This window comes from Rhinoraja longicauda, chromosome 25 (assembly GCF_053455715.1).
Source record: "Rhinoraja longicauda isolate Sanriku21f chromosome 25, sRhiLon1.1, whole genome shotgun sequence".
NCBI classification, from domain to species: domain Eukaryota; kingdom Metazoa; phylum Chordata; class Chondrichthyes; order Rajiformes; family Arhynchobatidae; genus Rhinoraja; species Rhinoraja longicauda.
In genome coordinates, this window is record NC_135977.1 from 23,864,346 (window position 1) to 23,888,340 (window position 23,995).

The window sequence follows — 23,995 nt, forward strand, 5'->3', positions numbered from 1 at the left end:
TCCTTCATCTGTTACATTGTTAATAATTCAAACTATCATATCAGTGCTTTGTGCACATTTGGATTCTGCACCTCCACAGATATAACTTTTTAAAAGTGCATCCTTGAAATTAAAATTTGTACTACATTCCACAGTGATTGCATCATTAGAGTCCATGGCATTTTGTGAATAACGAAGACATCAAAAAATAATTAATTTACGTGCAGCTAAATGGTAAACAATGTGTTTATAGAGTCATGCGTCATAGAGTTGTACATGTCCATGCTAACTGAGCTAGTCCCACTTGTCTGCTCCTGGCCTATATCCCTCAAAGCCTTTGCTATCCATAAACCTATGCCCTCTAGTTTTTGATGCCCCTACAATGGGGGGGGGGGTCTGTGGCTATTCACTGTATCTGTGCTTCATGATTTTAGATGCCTCGATTACCCCCAACTCAGCTTCATGTACTCCAGAGGGAAAAGACCTAGCCACTCCTAATAACTGAAACCTTGCACAACTGGTAACATCCTTGGAAATCCTTTTTTAGCACTCTTTCCAGTTTAATTATATCCTTCCTAAAGTAGGGCAACCAGAACCATACACAGTACTCCAAATTTGGCCTTACAAACTCTTGTACAGCTCTAGATTTACACTAATTCCTGTAATTCAAACCAACCAAGGCAAGCATTCCAAATGCCAACTTCACCCTGCCCCCTTGTGTTGCCACTTTCATGGATCAATGTACCTTCACACCCAGGTCTATTCTACAAAGCCAATCAGTTACTGGGCATGTCCTGCCCTGTTTTGTCCTACCAAAACGTAAGACTTCACATTTATCTGAATTAAACTCCATCTGCTATTCCTTGGCCCATTGGCCATTTAATCAAGATCCTGTTGTGATCACAGATAACATTCTTCACTGTCCAGTGTACCATTCATTTTAGTGTCATCCACAAACCATGCTACGTACAATCATGTCCAAATCATTAAGACAAACGCCTGGACCCAACACCAATCCCTGAGGTACACTGCATGTTACAGGGGTCCAGTTTAGAAAAACCACCCTCTGCCATTTATGGGAACTTGGTAACACTCTATGGAATAGGATACTCGGGGAGAGATTATTTTATATTTTCTTGTCTTTTATTTCTTAAATTATCGAAAAACCACGAAAGGGAGAGTGTATTTGATTAATTGTAATGTTTTGTGGGAACTTTGTGTATACCATATGATTGTATCTAGTTTCATTTAAGTAAATGTATGTCATGTAGAAGTAGCATTTTTGCTACTTTCTCTTCCCCTTCCCCTAGAAGGAACTGTTGTGCACTTCCTCAGTAACGTTAATGCAAGGCAATTGGACACTTTTATAAACATAAACCTCATTTGCAGGCATGTGAATTTTCCGTGTATTTCTGCGTTTGCCAAAATCGGTTTACCAATGGAGAAATTGGATCAAAAAAAAGAAAGGAAAAAAGAAAATAAACGATGTATAGACTTGTAATCGTTTTCTTATGACTCTTTCTCTTGCAATGAATAACCTATCATGCGCACTAGACAAAGCACGTGTAAAACTGCTGGTAAACGATTCTAGTCGTACATTTGCGTGCGCTTCATCAAAAATAATTGCTTTCCGCATTGCAGCCCCTATTCGTTTTGTGCTGTAAATTGTGATTCAGAAGTATTGAAGACTCGCGTGCGAGACTACCAAATCATGCGCTCGATTGATGCGGTGTATGCTGGTGTGGTTACAAGTGTGTTTCGCCGCGTGTATCATCGTCTTCGCATGGTTGCATCTGCAGTGCAGTGGGGCCTTCGCATGCAGAGTTTCGCGAAATTTCTCCTGTATGTTTGTGCGTGCTAGCTTTGCTTAGGTTCTTGAAAGGACTTATGGCTGCCAGGGATTGTAATTTTGTAGAGAGAGGCTCAAGTTTAGACAAGGAATCAATCGATGCAGACAGAAGTGACCCTCTTGTGAAAAATCACTGGAAGTGGCAATGGCTCGATTTCGTCCACCATATAACATATAACATATAACAACTACAGCATGGAAACAGGCCTGTCCGGCCCTACCAGTCCACGCCGACCATTCTCCCTGACCTAGTCTCATCTACCTGCACTCAGACCATAACCCTCTAATCCCCTCCTATTCATATACCTATCCAATTTACTCTTAAATAATAAAATCGAGCCAGCCTCCACCACTTCCACCGGAAGCCCATTCCATACAGCCACAACCCTCTGAGTAAAGAAGTTCCCCCTCATGTTACCCCTAAACCTTTGTCCCTCAATTCTGAAGCTATGTCCCCTTGTTGGAATCTTCCCCACTCTCAAAGGGAAAAGCTTACCCACGTCAACTCTGTCCGTCCCTCTCAAAATTTTAAAAACCTCTATCAAGTCCCCCCTCAACCTTCTACGCTCCAAAGAATAAAGACCCAACCTGTTCAACCTCTCTCTGTAGCCTAAGTGCTGAAACCCAGGCAACATTCTAGTAAATCTCCTCTGTACCCTCTCCATTTTGTCGACATCCTTCCTATAATTTGGCGACCAGAACTGCACACCATACTCCAGATTCGGCCTCACCAATGCCCTGTACAATTTCAACATTACATCCCAACTTCTATACTCGATGCTCTGATTTATAAAGGCAAGCATACCAAACGCCTTCTTCACCACCCTATCCACATGAGATTCCACCTTCAGGGAACAATGCACAGTTATTCCCAGATCCCTCTGTTCCACTGCATTCCTCAATTCCCTACCATTTACCCTGTACGTCCTATTTTGATTTGTCCTACCAAAATGCAGCACCTCACACTTATCAGCATTAAACTCCATCTGCCATCTTTCAGCCCACCCTTCCAAAAGGCCCAAGTCTCTCTGTAGACTTTGAAAATCTACCTCACTATCGACTACTCCACCTATCTTAGTATCATCTGCATATTTACTAATCCAATTTGCCACACCATCATCCAGATCATTAATGTAAATGACAAACAACAGTGGACCCAACACAGATCCTTGGGGTACTCCACTAGACACTGGCCTCCAACCTGACATACAATTGTCAACCCTCTGGTATCTCCCATTCAGCCATTGTTGAATCCATCTTGCAACCTCACTATTAATACCCAACGATTTAACCTTCTTAATCAACCTTCCATGTGGAACCTTGTCAAATGCCTTACTGAAGTCCATATAGACAACATCCACAGCCTTGCCCTTATCAATTTCCCTGGTAACCTCTTCAAAAAATTCAAGAAGATTAGTCAAACATGACCTTCCAGGCACAAATCCATGTTGACTGTTTCTAATCAGGCCTTGATTATCCAAATAATTATATATATTGTCCCTAAGTATCTTTTCCATTAATTTTCCCACCACAGACGTCAAACTAATAGGTCTATAATTGCTAGGTTTACTTTTAGAACCTTTTTTAAACAAGGGCACAACATGCGCAATGCGCCAATCTTCCGGCACCATCCCCGTTTCTAATGACGTTTGAAATATTTCCGTCATAGCCCCTGCTATTTCTGCACTAACTTCCCTCAATGTCCTAGGGAATATCCTATCAGGACCTGGAGACTTATCCACTTTTATATTTTTCAAAAGTGTCCGTACCTCCTCTTCTTTAATCCTCCTAATTTCCATCACTACTCTACTTGTTTCGCTTACCTCACATAATTCAATGTCCTTCTCCTCGGTAAATACCGAAGAAAAGAAATTGTTTAATATCTCCCCCATTTCTTCCGGCTCAGCACATAGCTGACCACTCTGACTCTCTAATGGACCAATTTTATCCCTCACTATCCTTTTGCTATTGACATATCTATAGAACCCTTTGGGGTTTACTTTTACATTACTTGCCAAAGCAGCCTCATATCTTTTTTTCGCTTTTCTAATTTCCTTCTTAAGATTCCTTTTACATTCTTTATATTCCTCAAGAACCTCATTTACTCCCTGCCGCTTATATTCATTGTATATCTCCCTCTTTTTCCGAACCAAGTGTCCAATTTCCCTGGAAAACCACGGCTCTTTCAAATTATTATTCTTTCCTTTCCACCGAACAGGGACATAAAGACTCTGTACTCTCAAAATTTCACCTTTAAATATCCTCCATTTCTCTATTATATCCTTTTCATGAAACTGGACAGAAATTATCGGACTATATAAGACTAATAAAAAAACCTGGCTTTGCCGTGTGTATACTGTGTGAAAAAGAAATGAAGTATGGAGGTCGGGGACGTGTAGCACTGGTTGACCATGTTGGAAAAAAGGCCCACAAGAAGATACTGCAGCTCAGAAAAGCAACTTAACTTGCTCCCAGGTAAATTAGAGGGAATGAGAGTTGGTCTTGCAGGATGCTGACATTTCACCAGAATTCTGTTCATGGAAAACAAAAGTAATTTGGCCAGCATTTGTCCAAAAACTCTTCACATGATGCACAGTTGCTGACAGCTAAACTGGAAGGTGGTTTGAGTTTCAAATATGAAGCTGAAAGGCTTTAATTAATTTTTTTAATTAAGATCGTTTAAAACATTAGCGACGCAGTGGTGCTGGTTTCCGACGGGCACGGTGACGGGTGCACCACACATCTCTGTCCTCCACACAGCTGGCAAGCTCCTCTTGTCTCTACGTATGCGTCTTCCATCAACGTCTCCAGCATCGTCTTGTTTGGTCGTCCCGGGTTCCGTCTTCCATGGGTGGGTTCCCACAGCACAACCTTTTTTGCTGGTGTTTCTGGATGGCGGTGGCGATGACCAGCGAGCCCCATCCTTCTCGACCTGATCTTCTTGGTCAGAGGTGGAATCTCCCCATAGAGCTGGGCGCTGGTGGTGTGGTCCCTCCAACTGACATTTTGAACTTTTCTGAGCATTCGGGTGTGGACACCATCGAGAGACTTGGACAGTGCTCGAGTGAGAGTCCATGCCTCACACCCGTACAATAATATTGCCTCTACAGTTGCTTGGAAGAATCTCAGTTTGAGACCCTTAGACCATCCGAGACGTCCAGATTTTCCCCATGTTATTGAGGGCTTTCCATGCGAGCACTTTCTTGATCTTGATGTCATTCTCTGAGCTCTGCATCCTCGCTCCCAGGTAATTGAACTCTACTTTCTTAAGAGATGCACCGCCACTGGTCTTAAGAGACCGTTGAGCCCCATGTACTCTGTCGTCGTGGCATTGAGGTGGAGGCCCATTTTCTCGCACTCCGTCTCGACCCTGCCGAGCAGCTCTTGTACCTCCCCAATTTGGTCTGACAGCAGGACGATGTCATCAGCGAAGTCGAGCTCTGACAAGTTGACTGACCCGATTCTTCTCGAAAGCCTTGGGGTGATTGTGAAGCCGAGGTCCTCGTGTTCCTTGAGTGCTTGCTTCATTGCATAATCAAGGACAATGACAAAGAGAAAGAGTGCCAGCGTGTCTCCCTGTAAGACCCCCGCGAGGATTTTGAACACTTTGCTCTCACCATCCGTGGTGACAACCTTGGCCGTGGTGCCCGTTCATATCCTCAATGGCTCTCAGGAGACGAGGAGGGAAACCATAAGCCTTCAAAATCCTCATCATTTTACATCGATGAATCGAGTCAAACGCCTTCTTGAAGTCAATGAAGGTTAGGACAGCCCCCAGGTTGTTATACTTCACCTCATTGATTCTTCGGAGGGCAAGGATCTGTGTGACCGTGTTCCTCATCTCTCTGAAGCTGTTCTGATTGTAACGTAGCTTCGGGTTGATAGCAGCTCTAATCCAGTTAAGATTCAAGCGGTTGTAGACCTTGGCCAAGACACATGTCAGGCTGATGCCACGATAGTTGTCAGTCTTGTTCAGGCTCCCAGATTTGGGGACGGGGATGATGTTGGATTGTGACCATTGTGTTGGCTTGTCATTCGTCGTTAGCGCTATGTTGCAGAACTTGAGCATGATGTCGTCAAGCTCACAGTTTTTTAACACCGCTGGAGGGATGTTATCAGGGCCTGGACTCTTCCCTTGCTTCAGCGAGGTCATCACTTTTTGCAGCTCCTCCAAGGTAAAGGGGCCGTCGTGAATCTGTACATCCATGAGGACAGTCTCAATCTCCTCATCTTCCTCAGTGACAGTTGGAGGTGATTCAAGTGGGTTCTTGAAGTGGGTGAACCACGTGTTGATTCGGTCCTCTGGAGTGTAACCGTTGACCTGACTTGGCCTTCCTCCTGCTACCAATCTCGTTCACCATGCCTTGCTATACCCCTTGCCATCGTTGGCAACCTGTACTACCTCTATCATTCTTGCAACTTCCTCCTCCAGTTTGTCGTACACCTCAGAGTTGGGATTTGGCTGCCTTCAGGTCCTCCTTGAATTCCTAATGTAGGCCTCTTGGTATTCAACAACTACTTTCCGTGCTGCAACAACCTCCGGGTGCTCAGAGTTGTGACTTTTCTTCACACGCTTCACTTTGGGTAGACTCTTCATTGCTTCAGAGTTGGCCTCCATGAACCGTTCATAGCGAGCCGTAGCATTTTCCTTTGCCTCAACTCCTCCCCTCTCCTCTTCTCCTCGTTTCTCCTCCAGCATCTGGAAGCAGGTCACCACCTCTACTGTGTATTGGGCCTGTAGATCTGGTCGAGAGGAAAACAACTTCCAGTCCACTTTTTCCTTGGGGCCTGTAGATTTACGCTGCCTCAGGCTAAGCATCACTCGCATTGTTACCACTCAGTGATCCGAGCTCACGGTCTCGAAAGTGCTGTACGCTTCAGCGTCCATGACACTGTTGCGCCATTTGCGTTGCACATGTAATCTAGCTGGCGCTTTTCTTCTGCGCACTGGTCCTGATGTGTCCACAGCTTTCCTCGTCGCTTCTTAAACATGGTGTTCACTGCTAGGAGACTATACTCCTGGAGAAAGCTGGCTTTGGAAGATCATAAATGAAGTGAATGGGTGAGGATGTGGCTGGTGTCTACAATATGGCAAAATGGAAGTCATCCACCTTGGTAGAAGATAGAAAGGCCGTGTACTTTTTGAATGGCGATAGATTGAAAGTGTAGTTCAGCAGAGTTGTTCACAGTACAAATCACTGAAAGTTAATACATAGGTTCAACAAGCAGTTGGAAAAGTAAAAGATATGCTGGCCTCTATTGCAAGTGGAATGGAGAAAAAGCATAAAAGACTTATTGCATTTATTAAGGGCACTAGGGCCCGGATATCTGGAAACCTGTAAACAACTGGTCTCCATACATACCTGTGAAAGAGGGAGTGTAGTGATGGTTGAATGAAGATTGGTACTTGTAATGGAAGGAAGGAGCATACTGGGCTTGTACATTCAAATTTAGAGGAATGAGAAGTTATTTCACTGAGATATAAAATTCTTGCAGGTTTTGATGGGGTAAATGTGGAGTTGATGCTTCTCCTGTAATCACGTATTGTCTTTCTGCTGACTGGTTAGCACGCAACAAAAAGCTTTTCACTGTACCTCGGTACATGTGACAATAAACTAAACTGAACTCCAAGTGTGATCCTGGCCTGGGGTGCTGCCTGTTTGAAGTTTGCACACTTTCCAAGTGAAGGCGTGTTTACTTTGGATGCTCTTGTTTTCCACCACGCCACATTTTAGTTGGTTATTGTAAATTGCCCACAATGAAGGTGTATCATAGTGGATTTAGGAGGGAGTTAATGGGCACAGTTACAAATAAATAAGTGAGGGAACAGGATGGATTTGCTTTGAGAGCCAACACTGATTTGATACTCTTCTTTACGTCAAGTGAAATATGAAAACAATTTGAGTTGATATAAATATGTTTGAAGCATTACTGTTAATAGCTGGGCAAAATAATTGTTTTCTGCCAGCCTGCAATGGTACTTTATTGTTATTGTAATAAATTCAATATTACTATTGTAATAAAGACTTTCCTGAAATTGTAAAAGCATTCACTATAATATGCTTTATGTAAAATGCATTCTATGTTGTTAAAATTGTAAAAGTCCACTTTTGCAGGTGTTAGTCTTGGTACCAGGAGGGAAAACCTAAAATGGCTGTTAAGCGCATACTTCCCTTTTCGTGTCAAGTTTCATTCTCTGTTCCTTAATGCATTGTATTCTTAAGGACATAATCTGTTTTCATTCCTTCCTCTTTTCAAAATTAGTGCTTTAGAAACTAGTTAGAAACTAGTTTGCAACTGCATGAGTCGTATCATAGTTTGGACTTGTGGCTCAGATAGTTCATCTTGTGATCTTGGATTTTTTATTCGATTGGCCTTCAATGTTGCTAAGACAGTAACTGTACTTTGCCAACACACATATTGAGTATGACAGTTTGTATCGCCTGCCTGAACCTTGACCAGTCCTCATTAGATACTTATTAGATGGAGATTTCATTAAAGGTTGCAGATTGTAATCTTGACCTCACTACCCCATTGCGAGCCTAATTCTACTGCCCTAATGCTTGGATAATTTCCTTGTGAAGTCAGCTTTGAAAGATTATGGCTTTTTTCCAGCATACTATTTACTGAATCTGTCAATATTGAACCTTAATTTTTGATACCAATTCTGCATTTTTTTTAAAATCCTCTTCATATCATATCATATATATACAGCCGGAAACAGGCCTTTACGGCCCTCCAAGTCCGTGCCGCCCAGCGATCCCCGTACATTAACACTATCCTACACCCACTAGGGACAATTTTTACATTTACCCAGCCAATTAACCTACATACCTGTACGTCTTTGGAGTGTGGGAGGAAACCGAAGATCTCGGAGAAAACCCACGCAGGTCACGGGGAGAACGTACAAACTCCGTACAGTGCAGCACCCGTAGTCAGGATCGAACCTGAGTCTCCGGCGCTGCATTCGCTGTAAAGCAGCAACTCTACCGCTGCGCTACCGTGCCGTACCTCTTGTAAGAAGTCTTTTACTTCACCGGACTTCTCAGTCACTTATTTCTTCTCTCCAGAGAAGCTGCCTGAGTTACTCCAGCATTTTGTGTCTATCTTTGTTTACTTGACCAACCCACTTTTAGAACAGTTGTCTACTTTGGTGAAAGTAAAATGTAGGGTGATGTTGTATGTTCATTAGTCAAGAAGCAAGTTTGTTTAATTGCCACATATACTGGCAACAAAGTAATGAAATTATTTCTTGCAGCAGTATAACAGGCCTGTAAACACAATACTCATAGATAACCTAGAGGGCACAGTAAGTATCTTATGACAGAAAATGCTGTAGTCAGGCCAGCCAGTCAGGCAACATCTTTGGAGAAAAGGAACAGGTGACGTTTCACATTGGAAACCTTCTTCAGTTTGAGACGTCACCTATTCCTTTTCTCCAAAGATGCTGCCTGACCCACCGAGTTACTCGAGCACTTTGTGTGTATCTTTGGTTTCCTGCACAATAAGTATTTGATGTTGTGGTTGTAAATGATACATTCCACAATGCAGAAGTTTCTTGTTTAGATCTCTCCTTTTGCTAATAGTCCCACCTCTTCCTCCGCTCCCCAGTAAAATAGTTTGTGATACTGTTTGTCATGTAAGGGGCGTTACGCTTATAATACGTTTGGCTGCAAGTGCTTTGAGATTTGCGATGAAATACTTGAAGTGTAGTCACATATATAGGAATATGCTAGCCAGTCAAGAAAAAGACCAAGATCATGAAGTGAATCTAGTTTTAATTAAGTTGTTTGACAGGTAAAAATGGCTAAGACTTCCTGGATAATACCACTTCCTTGGAGTAGTGCCGCAGGATTATTTCTGCACAGCTTATTATTGTAAGGACTTGTCTGACAGATGGCATTGCCAGTGCAGTATCAGAGGCATCAATCTAAATTTATGTGCTCCAGTTTTTGGCGTGAACTCAGCTATCATCTGATCCCTGAAATGTTCTCTAATGTTAGTTTGTATACTTTTTCAACAAGAACTATTATTTCCCCCCCACTTTTCTTGCTTTAGGATGCAACAGGGAACTGTACCAAGATCATAAGAGATGTGTGATAAAATGCAGGGCTTTTAGTGTCAAACACTGAAATTTTCAGCACAGGATATTATGGCTTGTTGTCAATCACAAATAAATTGCACCATGCTTTGAATACATTTTTTTTTTGTACTTCAATTTATTTCTTTCAGTTGTAGACAGCAGTCAATTGATTAAACCTTGACCTATACGCGCCATGGTAGAAATCAATTTCTTGATCACTGGTAAAAATCAAATCAATCAAAAGCAATGAAGAAAGCTCCAGGCTGCAGGAAGGCATCAATGATTTGATCAGTTTGGCAGAAAAATCGCAAATGGAATTTGATATAAAGTGTGAAGTAATGCATTTGTGAAGATGTAACAAAGCAAAAGAAAAGAACAAAATAAATGGCAGAATGTTGAGCAGTGAAGAAAAATAATGGGTCCTCGCAGTATATGTCCAGAGATCCTTGTAGGAGCAGGATAGGTCAATAGATTATTTAAAATTGAGTGGTTTCCTTTGTTAACTGAAGCCTAGAATATAAAAGTAAGCGCATGAAGTTAGTATTGGATAAACCACTCTTTAGCTACAATTTGAACCTACGGATAGTGAAGACTTGTTAATCATAGCTGACCTGTCTGAAGGAAGTGGGAATAGAGGGTAATAAGTGAAGATGGATTAGAGATAATGAAACCATGCGAAAAATCCTAAATTTTGGAAATGCTTTTCAGATCGGGAGAGTTAAATCTGAATAAATGTTACAGGGATCATTTTGCTTGGAACTGGCCAGTTCTGGTGCACAGGAAAGGCAGTTATCTGAATTTGTTGATTTCTACGTTCAGTATCAAGGGCTGCAACATGAAAGATGAGGTAATTTTGAACAAGCTTGCATCAGGCCTCAGGAAGAACATAAGAGACCATAAACATGGGAATTGGAATGGACGTGATAGGCTATGCAGAAGACTGGCTAAGGTAGGGTTCTTTTTCTTTGGAAGGGAAGAGGCTGAGGTTTGGATAGGTCCAGTTACTCTGTTCTTCCCCAGCAAAACGGTCAAAAACCAGGGGCAGATCATTAAAAGGGGGAAGGGTTTGCGAAGAAATGTAGAAAGATTTCTGTTACCCAGATGCTAGGACTCTAACTTGCTGCCTGAAAAGATTATTATTGAAACCATTGATATTTAAAGTTGTTCATTTGGAACATGGCAAAAGTTTTATAAGATGCTATTTATTTGAAAGGCTTTTATTGCTAATTTGTCAACATAACTAAAACATTTTCTTGGTTTGAGATATAAAAGGACAAAAAATGCTGGAGTAACTCAACAGGTCAGACAGCATCTCCGGAGAATATGGATAGGCAACGTTTTGGGTCGAGACCCATCTTCCCGAAACATTGCTAATCCATATTCTCCAGAGATGCTGCTTGATCCGTTCGCTGAGTTACTCCAACACTTTGTGTTCTTTTGTATATTAACCAGCATTTGCAGTTCTTTGCTTCTACACTTTGGTTTGAAGTAATTTAGTCTCTATATTCCAGCAGTAAAATATTGAATCCAAATGTTTACAGAAATGAGTTTGGTGGTGCATTGTTGGTGATGTCAGCATGGAATTGGTATTTATAACATCACAGGTGGTTGGTGGAAAGTGCAAGACATCTGCAGCTCAGCAAAAGCCATGACATGAATGGATCCTTTAGCACACTGAAGGGCTGTGCTGAGAACCGAGCACACAGGCAACTGATCAAGGACAGAGAGGGAGTCAGAGGTTGCTGGAACGCCTCAACATGGCTATTCTTAATGTGACATTCTTTGACCCGACTACAGACCATTGGTCTAGCCTTGCCACTACCCTGGCTGATGAGAAGCCAAAAAGGCCACATGGCAATAGAAAAAGGGGCCTTCAGAAGCAGATATTATTTCTGCTGAGATTATAAAAATTGGTGAAAGATAACTGGTCACAAATTCACAACTCCTTTCCCATGCCATGGAAAGATATTCCTGGGGACATCAGACACACTATAATCATGATAGACACAGTGCTGGAGTAACTCAATCTTTAGTCTGAACAAAGGTTCTATCCCGAAGCTTCAGCCAGAAGAAGAGTTCTGACTCGATGCGTCACCTTTTCCTTTTCTCCAGAGGTGCTGCCAGATCCACTGTTACACCAGAATTTTGTGTTTATCTTCAGTATAAGCCAACATCTGCAGTTCCTTCCCTCCATTATATTCATGCCTATCTTCAAGAAAAAAGGCAATGCAAGTGGAAATGACGGGGGGGGGGGGGGGTTCCCTTTCTGTCTCCTGTAGGGTAGTCATCAAGGTCCCAATCAACTGTCCCAGTGGCCAAAGAGCTGTCCCTCTGAATTGCTCTTAGTTCCATTAGTTTGTCAGTACAATGGAAATGCTCTTCACCCTGTCAACCAAAAAGAAAGCAAGGAGCAGCTTTTATAACAATGTTGTTCACACTGTCAGCCAAGTGGTATGCACAAAGCAGCTTTTATAACCTTTCATAAGCCTTACATTTTATCAATCAAGAGGAGCATTCTTCCCAAATTCGGGTCGCCACAGAAATTATTTGAATCTGCCCTTGTGATAGCATGCAACTTGTGATGTAAAAAAACGAGGGTCTGTAACGGACCTAATTTCTGCAGATTTGTGTCAAGTGGAACTGCAACAAGCTTCCTGCTAGAGTAATCTACAGGACAACTTGGAAGCAGTATTGTTTCCATTCTAAGCCCAAGGTTACTATAGTTATCAAACCATAATATGTGTGCAATGGATACTTGGACTTGTAGCCAGGCTTCAAGACATCGTCAGTTTATTGATGAGTCTAAAAATGAATGTTTGATACACTGCTCTCCAACTGAACAAACATCACCCTCCAACAATAAAGTTTCACATGAGACTGGGAAACGAGCACTGGTTCTCATACCTTGGGAGCGACCTCTCAATGAAGGCAGATATTGATGATGATAATTTACCTTTGCTTTCAATGTGCCTGCAAAGCATTTGCCTGCCTGAAGGAAACGAGGGATCAAGACCTCAAAACCACCATAGAGCTCATGTTCTACCCAGCAGCTGTGATCTCTGTCACCCTTTATGCTTTTGAAACTATTGCCAGCATTATATCAGGCATGGAGTTATTGAATGGTGGAGCAGGTGAGAGGCTGAGTGGTATTCATGCTCCTACATTCTAATGTCCGTGTAATTGTGCGAGAGTGGGGAACAAAAGTTGTTAATATTGGGGGAGTCGGTGAGCAACTGCTGTAGTGAGGATGTGTGCCGTTAAATGCAGAGGTCCAGAGTTTGCTATCTGTTGGTTACCTGCTCTTCCACAGAGGAGTGTGCTGTTTTTGCAGCTTTTCCAATGTCATTTGCAGAAATTAATGAAATAACGAGGTTGGGTTGACTTGTTTCCTGCTTTTCAAAAAGCAAACTTTTAATAGCGAAACTATTGATTAACAGCCTATCTGACTGTTCAAATTTACATTTGTGGATACATTTTATTCTTCCAAAATAATATTTCAATTTTGTATCGTGGCGGATATGTTTTTGCTGATGTTTGAATCCTCCGTACAGGTTCCATTGTTTCCTTGGCACTCTGTGATATGTTTAGGGCATTTACTAAAAGTTCGACTCTATCCTTTAACATGTTTGACACCCTCCAGGTTATAGGTCATCAAAACCCTCTGAAATTGGTATGATTAAGGGGAGAAATACACACTGCAGAGATTGCTTGATCTTTGCTGTGCTACTTTTCTTTGGAAAAATCTGGGCCGATTGCCCCAATTCCAAAAGAGAGTTTAAAATAATACACAGCAGTATTTTGCTTTGTCGTACGTGGCAATTTATTGCTTTGATGCTGCAGTTATTGCTTTGATGCTGTAAGAACATGCCATTTATTTCTAATATAAAAACAGAAAATGCTGATAATAGCAGGTCAAGCAGCATTTTTGGAGAGGGAGCCGCTAATGTCTTGGGTTCTTGAGCTTTCATTCTGTTTTAGATTTCCAGCATCTGTAGTATTTTTCTTTTCAACTCGGGCAACTCATTTCTGTTGCGTTGTGATATGCGTGCCATTTAATGTCAATTCCAAATTCTCTTCGAGAAGTTTTTGTTGAGCTGTCACATTGAACTGTGGCTGTGTGTTTGATGAAGGTATTTCCACAATCCAGTTGGATAGGAAGTCCTGCAAGATTTTGACTGTCTTCACACAGGTTACCTGGCAGGTCTGTTGAAATCCTGTGATTTATTGGGCCTCGGGGAGACATCAGCTGAAATAAGTTTGAGAATTCAATTACCCGAGACATACAACCTACAACAAATGGAGCAAGGAGCAACAGAGCCGCTTTGTCTTGGCAGCTTGCAGTTGTGATCATCTTCTTGGCCTCTTCTCAAGTTGGTGCCACGATGTTAACCCAGGACTCTCAAAGGATCCACCTCAAAGCTCTCTGCCCTACTTACAGAATTTTCTATGTGCAGTCCACATCGATGATTTTTTTTTTAGGGCAGTGAATCAATCTTTACATTAGATACAAGCCTCAATGTGCCCATCCAATTTTAGAAGGACAGGTAGCAAAGTGGCTTTACTCCAGAAACCTGTCACAGTTGTTTATCGTGTTGCTTAGATCTGTTAATGAAAAAGCCTGAAGTGCATCATCCCTATTGTTTCAGTTCTATTCTGTACACACATTTTTCAGGCAGTTTGCAGCTGTGGATATCTTTTTGCCACTTATTTGCCAATATTCTTGCAACAAAAATTATTCATGTTAAAGGTTTCAATCTGTAACTTCAATGGCCATGTGGACATAGTTTAAAAAGCTGACCAGCATAAATTGTAACCCAGTGTTGAAGTGGGAAAAGGGGGGCTAGTCTTATGAGTTTGAGTTTCCAACAGTCTCTCATGTTCTTCGTTTACGAACCCTTTTCACTCTATTTTTGCCATCTTATTTCTTATAGGTCCATGACTTTAACCCAATAATGAAATCATGGCAATCTCATTCCAACCCAAGCTGATGGGTGGCTTGGAGAGGAACAAGCGGGTGGTTTCATTTCCGTATGTCTGCTGCCTCTTGTGGTTAGAAGTAGCAAATTTGGGAAATGGTTATAGAGTTGCCAAATGAGGTGGTTGTGGCAGGTACTATAACAGCATTTAATTTAAATGGCAAAAAGATATCCACATCTGCAATCTACCCAAAAAAGGTGTGCACAAAATAGAATTGAAAACGGAACGGGGATGATGCACTTAGAGCTTTACATGGATAGGAACGGTCAGCATGAACGATTTAGGCCGAAGGGCTTGTTTCCATGCCATATGACTCTTAAAAGCGAAATTAGCTACTGCGATTGCTACAATCTCCCGCAGTAGCATTGCTGGAAGGAAGTGGAGTCGAGTCATAGAGTGATACAGTGTGGAAACAGGCCCTTCGACCCAACTTGTCCACACCGGCCAACATGTCCCAGCTACACTAGTCCCACCTGCCTGCGCTTGGTTCCGTATCCCTCCAAACCTGTCCTACCGATGTACCTGTCTAACTGTTTCTTAAACGTTGGGTTAGTCCCAGTCTCAACTACCTCCTCTGGCAGCTTGTTCCATACACCCACCACCCTTTGTGTGAAAAAGTTACCCCTCGGATTCCTATTAAATCTTTTCCCCTTCACCTTGAACCTATGTCCTCTGGCCCTCGATTCCCCTACTCTGGGCAAGAGATTCTGTGCATCTACCAGATGTATTCCTCTCATGATTTTATACACATCTATAAGATCACCCCTCATTCTCCAGCGCTCCAAGGTATAGAGGCCCAGTCTACTCAACCTCTCCCTGTAGATCAGAGCCTCTAATCCTGGCAACATCCTTGTGAATCTTGTCTGAACCCTTTCAAGCTTAACAATATCTTTCTTATAACATGGTGTCCAGTCTGAACACAATACTCCAAATGCGGTCTCACCAATGTCTTATACAACTGCAACATGACCTCCCAACTAGCGAAGTAGCAGAGGAAGTGCGGAGGATTCCAGTAGAGAACTCTATTCTGGATCATGTGGCACTCCTTGAATGTTGCTAGAGTTGTACATGCAAAGTGAATGCAAAATATTCACTTATTCCTCTGGTTTATACCTTGTAGAGTGGGAGTAAATGATGAGGTGCTCATCATGTAATACCCAGCCACTGAATTGCTCATATAGTCAGTTTAACTTGCTGATTAAGTTAGGTTTTCAGCCAGTGTTACTACCAGTATACCCGAGGAGTTCCAGGAGGGATATCCTGTGGTTGAGCAGTTTAATATTCAAAAGCCAGAAACATCATCTTCACTCTCCCTGACTTCAGAGTTTGCAATTCCCCACTCATTTCCATGCTTCTTCCTGCTCTTTGTGCCACACGTAACCAAATGCGTTCTTGGTGCTACTCGTCTCTTGCCTTGTGGATTTGGTTCTTTTCATTTCAACATTCACAACGGAGCCAAGCAGTTCTGGCATGCCGACACTGAATCGGTAAACAGGTTATTGATAAGTAGCAGTATTGTTGATGCCATCAGCTATCACTTTAAGATTGAGATCAGACTAACAGAATGGTAATTATCAGGTTGCATTTGCAATGCTTTTTGTACATTAACTGTATCCAGATAATTGATTACATTACTAGTACTCAAGCTAAGCTGTTCTAATGCAGTTATAGCTGGAATTTTAGCACACAGAAGCAAAGCTGTTAGATTGTCCATCCATACTGTATCCAGTCTGGTCTTTTTATTGCTGTTACATAAAATGAATTGTATTGCCTGAAGATTCGCTTCTGTAATGGTGGATAGGTTAAAAAGAAGTAAGATTAGATTGTCTAGAAGACACCTTGGGTTTAAATGTTCTTGCGTTCATGTGCCGAATTCTTCTACCATTGAGAATGTTCTTGGAACTACTGCCTCTTAATAGATGTTAAATGGTTCATTATCTATTTTTCTGATCTAGCACAGTTAATTTTAAGCATAGATAATGAATTATTTCCATTCTTTTGGAGTAAGGGTCTAACTCGCATCATTTGCAATAACTGGTAAGTGGGAAGCTAATTTGATTTTGTTATTTGGTTATTCAATATTTCATTATGACATTGTTGGAGGCCATTTTGGCTCACTGATTACTTGCAAGCTCCCCCTGAAATGGGATATGGTTATGGATTGCCTCACAATTACACAATACTTGCTCAAGATTTCTTACCTGATATTTGTTAATCCTTCCAAGTGTTAACATCAACTGTGCTGTTCCTCAGTACAGACAGTAACATAAACCCAAACTTATTTAGGTAATTAAAATCCATTTTAAATACCTAAAAATATAATTGATCTGTAGTATTTATTGAATGATATATGTATTTTTTAAGAACATTCCTATTTCTTAAATTACTCAAGAAATAGTGCAGACTTTCATAAGGTGGCACAAGTGGGATTTTAATACATTAAATCATTTTTATGTTGCAGTATATTGAAAAGAGATTAAGGGATCACAGAGTAGGAAAATAACTGCAGATGCTGTTACAAATTGAAGGTATCACAAGATGCTGGAGTAACTCAGCGGGTCAGGCAGCATCACGGGAGAGAAAGAATGGGTGACGTTTCAGGTCGAGACCCTTCTTCAAACTCGACCCGAAACGTCATCCATTCCTTCTCTCCTGAGATGCTGCCTGACCCGCTGAGTTACTCCAGCGTTTTGTGATACAAGGGATCACAGAGGGTCATTATGGGTTAAAATCGATTTTGGACTTTGATGCAAAATGTAACACCTCAAATACAAATACAGGTTACTTCCACATTATTGCCAATTGGTTAAGGGAGTTCAGCCTTACACACAGATGACCTCAGGAAGGGTGGAGCCCATAATGGCCCATTGTTAGCTGGGGTAGGTTAACGAGAGATACAAGAGATCCCGAGCAGACTGGTCACCAAACTTTCTGACCTTGGATTTTCCCAAACCATCTGCCAATGGATCAAGGACTTCCTGACCAACCGCCCCCAGACCGTCAAAATAGGCCCTCACCTCTCCTCCACCATTACACTGAGCACCGGCTCACCACAGGGCTGTGTGTTGAGCCCCATCCTTTAATCCCTCTACACTCACGACTGCGCCCCCACCCATCAAGTTCGCGGATGACACGACTGTGGTTGGACTCATCTCAGGAGGAGATGAGACAGCCTACAGGGATGAAATCCAAAGGCTGGCAGCATGGTGTTCAGTGAACAATCTTGTCCTGAACTCCTCCAAAACAAAGGAACTTATAATTGACTTTAGGAAAACCAGTGTAGAATACGACCCACTCTATATCAATGGGGTTTGTGTGGAAAGGGTACCCGCTTTCAGGTTCCTGGGTACGCACATCGCAGAGGATCTTACCTGGTCTACCAACACCATCACCACAGTGAAGAAGGCACAGCAGAGACTCCACTTCCTGAGGATCCTCAGGAAAACCAACCTGCAGGAGAAGCTCATGATGTCCTTCTATCGCTGCTCCATCGAGAGTGTGCTGGCATACTGTATAACCACATGGTATGCCAGCTGCTCAGAAAAGGACAGGAAGGCCCTTCAGAGGGTCATCACGACGGCCCAGAAGATCATCGGCTGCTCACTGCCCTCCCTGGAGCACCTGTTCAGCCTATGCTGCCTCAGTAGAGCAGGCAAAATAATAAAAGATCCATCCCACCCCGGCCACCGTCTGTTTGTTCATCTGCCCTCTGGTCGACGTTTCAGGTCGATCAAATCCCGAACAAACAGACTTAAGAACAGTTTTTTCCCCAGGGCCATATGAGAACTGAACACTACCTTCTGCACTAGGCAACACTGTTAAAAAATCTTTTGTACTTAATATAATTGTATTTATTTGTTTTTGCATTTATTGCATATATGTTTTTACGCACCGTCAGGATTGGCTATTTTTTAATTTTGTTGTACTCGTTGCAATGACAATAAATGAATATTATTATTATTATTATTAAGAATGTGAACAGTGGAACTGGTTGGATGACGGGGGGGGGGGGGAGGGAGGGGAGCTACTGCAGGAGTCACTTGAAATTAGTACTGCTGGGTCATAAGCTGCCCAAACTGTGTGGTTTAGGTAGGTTTGGAACTAGAGTCGGGGTACAGTGCTTGTACTGTATGTTTCCAACTTCCTTTAATCTCACTTGGTACATGGGAAGACCTTATTATGCTTATGTGAAGCACATTAAGAAAATGTGAGATAAAATATGTTTTTGGATTAATAGTAGTAATAGTAGGCTAATCAATCTGGCACTACCAAAGTCCCAAGGCTGACAAGTTGTCAGAGTTTTACCGCATACTATTGTGCTGTTAATTTTCTAATTATTAGTGCATTCAATTTCTGATTTATACTTGTCTACAGCTTCCAGCTGCCTGGTTCACCATGTTTGATGCAGTACTTATTCTGGTCCTGATCCCAGTGAAAGACAAAGTGGTGGATCCCGTGTTAAGGAGAAAAGGCTTGCTGCCTACATCCTTAATGCGAATCGCTGTTGGCATGTTTTTTGTCATGTGCTCTGCCGTGGCTGCTGGTAAATCTATTCCGTTTCAATGTACCTTGGTTGGAAATCTTTATTTGTTTAATGTGGGGCTAAACGTCTGCCTTTCCCCTCTAGAGCTTTGCAACAAATTGGTCTTTCATATCTCATTCTGCTGCTGCTATGCATTACACAAGGTCTACTTTGGTCAAGGAGGATGACTATAATCAGGGGTCACTAAATTTGAAATTTCTCCACGAAGATTTGTTTTATTATGCTAGCCTTTAATGAATATTCATTATGCAGTGTTAAAAAAAACATTGCAAGATATTGAGATGGAAGTTGACCTTTTTAAATATGTTTTCCTAACTCGTAGTCCATCAAAATTATGATAGGATGTTGTGCCGCGGTAGCCAGCAACCTTTGCATCTGTCAATGAGACCTTTTGTTTTCACATGGCTGAATACTGTTCATTATTGGAGTAGTTATATCAGCAGAAAATCCAAATGTCACAGCCGTTAACATTAGTCTTTTGATACAATTACAGTGGTGTAACTAAAATGTGAAACATCTTGATAATCTTACCCGCTGTCCTAAACGATGGTGCAATTGACACCTGAGCCACTGCATCAAGTCAGATCTATTAAAGCAATGTCACGACCACAAGACGTGTCAAACGGAACAGTTTACAGGTCATTTTTAAATGTCTCTTAATACAGAAACACTATGCTACGTGACTGGTTGATGTTTTATTGCTAGTTACAACTAATTTCTGGAACTATTTTGAAGACCTGTAAAGCTAACATGGGGCAATAACAAATATAAAACTAATCAAAAACAGGGTCTCTGGAGTTTTCAGGCAGCACCCCTACTGCTCTGCCACTCTGCCACCCAACAGTTAACGGCCATAATGGGCGATTCAAAACCCCTCAGCATTCATTTGTTACGTGATGAAATGGGAAATTTGATTATTAGTTATGGATTTCTATTTGAATTTCATATGAAATCTGTTTGTGCCAGGAATTAAAAGAAACACAACATGACCTTCCCTGTTTACTTGGAATAAGATAGAAAGGATCTTATCCAGGACTTACAGATTAACTGGTTACATGTATGTTTGTTTTTGATTATTTTGTTTGCAGTTTGCACACATGACTGTTTTATATTTCTCCTTGTTAGGAATACTGGAAGATCAGCGTTTGAACAGCCTACAAAATGGTACAATTGAACAACAAATTGGGGATGTGGTGTATAATGCCGCACCTTTATCAATATGGTGGCAGATTCCACAGTACGTGATGATTGGGATTAGTGAAATATTTGCAAGTATAGCAGGTATGTGTGGAAACAACATGATTAGATTTTCAGTTCATATAATTGCTATCTTGTACATTCTGATATTTAAGTTGATGCTGAATATATCCTCAACCCATAAGACTCTAAAGCAATAAAAACAGCATGATGGCTTAATTAGTCCAGAAGTTCAAGTGTTTGTGAACGCTTTGTCAAATAACTTTGAATTCAAGACTTGGAATTCATTTCTAGATGCCGTGGATGTTTATTTTACCCACTAAATTGATCTCTTCAAACTTGCAATTCAAGTTTAAAAATGTGCATTAAGCTGAGGTTTGAACGGAGTTGGAGCAGCCAGATATTATAAGGTTATATATCAGCAGTTTACTGTTTTGTGTACGTATATGTTGTGTACTAATTTTTATTTGCTCTTTGGCCTCCTGACAGCTCACAGACTGGCTTTATATATTTTTTAATCAGCCTTCTCAGGATACTACAACTTTTGAAAGAAAGTTATTTTGCTTACCAGTAAAGCAAACAGTATTAACATTGCTTTATTACAGAAAAAGGATTAACAGGAGTGGTGTGGCTGATCAGGCACCAGAAAGGAAATGTGCTAATGGAGTCGAAGGCTGAACTACTAAATGAGTGCTTGAGATCAGTCTTTATCAAGGGACGAGATGTGACTAGTCTCAGCAAAACGAGATGCACATGAGATTCTGGATCAGATAGAGTGGGGGGGATGAGAAAGGCTATCTGAATAAAACTGCATGCGATACATTCTAGGTTTCTGTATAAATTGCAGAGGCCTTGGACATAATGTTTGAAACATCTGTAGATTTGGTGCCCAGGGACTAATGCTAAGGGGCTGGGAACATTGCAGATGCTATAACTTTCAGGAGGCTGGGGAAAGCCCAGTAACTTGGGGTGGCGCAGTGGTAGGGTTGCTGCCTTAGCGCAAAGACCCGTGTTCGATCCTGACTATGGGTGCTATCTGTCCGGAGCTTGTACATTCTCCCTGTGACTGCATGGGTTTTCTCTGGCTACCTCAGTTTCTTCCCATATGTCAAAGACGTGCAGGTTTGTAGGTTAATTGGCCTCTGTAAATTGTCTCTACTGGACTAAGCTAGATACATGCATTTGAAGGCAAACTTTACCTAACTTGACAGTAGTTTGATGAAACATAATGAAAGGATCAAGGAGGGAACTATGGTTGAAGTGTGTATGGACTTCCTAAATGCATTTGGTAAAATACGTCATAAGAAAATTGTCGTCAGAATTGAAGACCTCCAAAAAATTTTTTAATGAAGAACAAAAGAGCCAAGATAGACAAAATGCTGGAGTAACTCAGCGTGACAGGCAGCATCTCTGGAGAGAAGGAATTGGTGACGTTTCAGGTTGAGACCCTTCTTTAGACTGATCAGTCTGATGAAGGGTCTCGACCCGAAACGTCACCCAATCCTTCTCTCCAGAGATGCTACCTGTCCCTCTGAGTCACCCCAGCTTTTTGTGTCTATCTTCGATTTAAACCAGCATCTGCAGTTCCTTCCTGCACAATAAAAGAGTCAAATTTGTTTCGGCAACAGGAGAGAAGTTTCAATAATGGGACCACTGCTTTTCTGCAATAATGACTTGAATTTGGTGTACAGGGCACAGTTTCCGATTTTGCAGGCAACACTGAGCCTGACGTTTAGTGATCTATGAGGAGGATGGCATAGTCATGGAGAAAGTTGGATGAATAGATGAATAAGTGGCAGATCAAATCTAATTTAAGAAATGTGAAGCATAACATTTTGGAAGGAAAACTGAGAAAAGGTATTATAAATTGTAAGTCACAATTCAACACAACTGGCTAAGTTAGATGCATCGCTTGCTGAAGGAGGCCTGCTGAAAACATGGTTAAAAAAGCAGACCAGATCCTGGGCTTTCTAAAAAGAGCATAGAGTATAAGAGAAAGAACGTCACAATAAACCTATAGCAAACACTGGTTCAAACACAACTGGAGTATTGTGATCTTCAACAAAGATGTAAAAGCTTTAGAGAGAGTGCAGAAGAGATCCACCAAGAAGACAGAGTTTATTTACGTGCGATAGGTGGACGGATAGAGACAAAAGGAACTGCAGGGCTGGTCAGTCTGAAAAAGGATCCCAATCCATGTCCTCCAGAGATGATGCCTGACCTGCTGAGTTACTCTTGCACTTTGTTTTAAAAAAAATAGAAAATAGAAGTTATTTTCTTTGGAACAGGAGATTGTCAAAGGGATGGAAGTGAAATGTTTAAAATCATAGATGTAGAGTATAGATGGAGCTGATAAAGATTAATTGCTCTCGCTGTTGGAAAGGTTGAGGACCAGGGGACCGAGAATGAAGGAGATTGGCAAAAGAACCAGACGTGAAGAGAAAATGTGATTTTACTCAGTTCTGAAACGCACTGCCGGAATTTGTAGTAGACTGAGATTGTTTGAAAGTGAGTGGGATTTGAAGGGAAGAATTTGCTGGGCAAGGGTGATGAGACTAGCTGGATTGCTGTTCCAGTGAGCAAGTAGGCATTTGATGGGGCAGATTGATGCCTCCATGATGTAACGATTCTGTGACTATTTATCAAAGTGGAATTTATCAATAAAATGTTGACTTCTCCAATCCTTTAATGGGATGATAATTTGGAAGGCCTAAATCTGTCCCTATCCACTTGGGGAAACTTTGACTGTTCAAATGGAAATAAATTACGAGGCACACCCACCAGTGAACATTACTGAAATCCTGCTGACAGTAATGTTTAGTCAACACTACATGTTATTTGACTTAGAATTGTGTAGTGCCTCATTTTTTTTTCATTCAAATGCTGCTACATTTACATAAGCCTGCAGCAGGAAATTACAGGTGGGGAGGTCATACATTTGTATGTCTGAATTTGATTTCTGTATGATTCATCTATTTCATTGCTACAAAAGGAGCATCTACTAAATCGTCAGCGATTTTTTATCTTGTCCCAATAGAATCTAACTAGTGCCTTTTGAAAGGCAGAGCAGTGTTAAATGTTTTTTTCTCTGATACTTTAATATTTAAATTTCAATTGAAGTAAGCAAATACATGATTCTTTCTGGTTCACCGCCACCATCGAGTGGAAACTCAACTCTTTAATTATCAAATGAGTGGTTAATCGTTCAGGGTTACATTTTAGTTTACCTAACAAGTTCACTGAAGGTATTTATTCACAAAATGCTGGAGTAACTCAGCGGGAAGGCAACATCTCGGGAGAGAAGGAATGGGTGACGTTTCGGGTCGAGACCCTTCTTCAGACTGATGTCAGGGGGTCGGGACAAAGG

The 23,995-nt window shown here is 41.5% G+C and overlaps 1 protein-coding gene across 1 annotated transcript in view; it reads left to right on the forward strand.

Annotated features, from left to right (window-relative positions):
• The window catches only part of slc15a4 (solute carrier family 15 member 4), a 46,836-nt gene that overhangs the window by 7,959 nt on the left and 14,882 nt on the right, over positions 1-23,995 (forward strand). The window contains exons 5-6 of the mRNA XM_078421700.1: positions 19,263-19,431; positions 20,557-20,712. Of these exons, the coding sequence (XP_078277826.1) occupies positions 19,263-19,431; positions 20,557-20,712 (325 nt within the window). The remainder of the gene's footprint in view (positions 1-19,262; positions 19,432-20,556; positions 20,713-23,995) is intronic.